The sequence below is a fragment of the Condylura cristata genome, unplaced genomic scaffold, assembly GCF_000260355.1.
Source record: "Condylura cristata isolate star-nosed mole 26May11 unplaced genomic scaffold, ConCri1.0 scaffold00012, whole genome shotgun sequence".
NCBI classification, from domain to species: Eukaryota; Metazoa; Chordata; class Mammalia; order Eulipotyphla; family Talpidae; genus Condylura; species Condylura cristata.
This window is the reverse complement of record NW_004567113.1, coordinates 53,404,012-53,405,509: the sequence shown is the minus strand read 5'-3', so window position 1 is coordinate 53,405,509 and position 1,498 is coordinate 53,404,012. Positions and strand designations below refer to the sequence as shown.

The window sequence follows — 1,498 nt, the reverse complement described above, 5'->3', positions numbered from 1 at the left end:
GTCGCGCAGAGCCTTGGCCGGCAGGCTGCCCTCGGGCCTCTCTGCTCGCTCCACCCGCGGGTCTCCACGCTGCACCGTCGCAGCACACACGCGGCAGCTGGGCTAACGGGCAGGCGAGGCGGAGCCGGAGCCAGCGCCCTGGAGTCTCCCCCCAACCACCCGTTTCTGCTGCGGGGGGGGGGGGCTCAGGCCAGCCGTAGGCCGTGCCAAGGCGGGGGCTTCTCCCTCTCTGCAGAGCATGAGTGGAGGCTGGGCATTGGACGTGATCGGTGGCGGGTGTGTCTGCCTCAAACCCTTGCGTTCTAACCTGAACCCAGGTCTTCCACGGTAGGCACCTAGCAGAGGCCTGCTGGGCTGAAGCTACCATTCGCTTGGGGCCAACGTGAGGCCTACAGCAGTGTCCACCCATGGAGACACGCCTGAATTTTACTGACCAAGTGACATACATGCCAGCCCGTCACTAAGGATGTTACTTTCGGTAGGGCCCAAATCAAGCCTTTCTGCCCTCAGCTGCCTGCTGGGTTTGCCTGCAGCCCTTAGGGCCTCAGTCCAGGGCAGGATCCCCAAGAAGTTAAACAAACCAAGCCTGTGGGGGTAGGTCCTCTCTCTGCCGCCACTTGGAGGCATCACTTGCTACCCTGGGATCTACAGCCAGAGCGTCCCTGCTCCCTGGCCGCTCCCTGGCCAGGGTGCTGGCTACCCGAGGTCTCCAGGTCCCTCACCCTCCTCCAACCCCGAGCTGGCACCGGGCGGTACGGCCCGGGTGCAGTGGTTCTTCTCCCCACGCCGGTCCAGAGCACACTGTCCCAGGACGTGGGGTTCTGAGCTCAGTTCCCGGGGGTTAGAGCAGCCCGCACCAGCGGCCCCAGCTTCGAGTGAGTCCCCAGCCCGGCCCGAGGGCGCAGAGCGCGGACCGCAGGCCCACCCACCCGGCTCCGCGAAGTCGCTCTCGGTGCGCAGCCCTTCCGCCCGGCCCGGCCCTTTTCCCCCAGCCTCTGCGAACCTGAGACGCTGGCCGACATCTCGCTGTCGCTCCGGCCCGCGGCTTCCTCCTCCAGGTCCTTGGCGGCGGGCAGCTCGCAGACCGGCTGGCCGAGACCCAGGGTCCCCCCCGCACGACCGGCTCCGCTGGCCCCCGGCGCGTGCGCGCAGCGCCGACCGCCTTCGTTGTCCTCACTGAGCGCGGAGTCCGAGTCCCAGCCTGGGCTCTCTGCGTTCTGCCCCGCAGCCGTTCTGGCCCCGGCAGGAGACGCCAGCGGAGAGTCCTCGGCGCCCCCCAGCGCGCCCGCGTCTGTCTCCCCAAAGAGCCTCCAACAGCAGACGGCGGGCGCCGCAGACACCGCCACAGCTGTGCCCCCAGGCACCGGGCGCCCGTCGGGCGCGGGCAGTCCGCCGCGCTCCTCTTTCTTGTTGAGGATCGCCTGGATGGAGAAGGGCGTCAAGGTGTTGGCGCCGCGCACCGCCATCTGCGCCGCGGGCTGGAGCGGCCGGCCGGCCG

The 1,498-nt window shown here is 69.2% G+C and overlaps 1 protein-coding gene across 1 annotated transcript in view; it reads right to left on the bottom strand.

Annotated features, from left to right (window-relative positions):
- Positions 1-1,466, bottom strand: part of NKX3-2 (NK3 homeobox 2) — a 2,360-nt gene extending 894 nt beyond the window's left edge. The window contains exon 1 of the mRNA XM_004681403.1: positions 866-1,466. Within this exon, the coding sequence (XP_004681460.1) occupies positions 866-1,466 (601 nt within the window). The remainder of the gene's footprint in view (positions 1-865) is intronic.
- Positions 1,467-1,498: the final 32 nt, after the last annotated feature.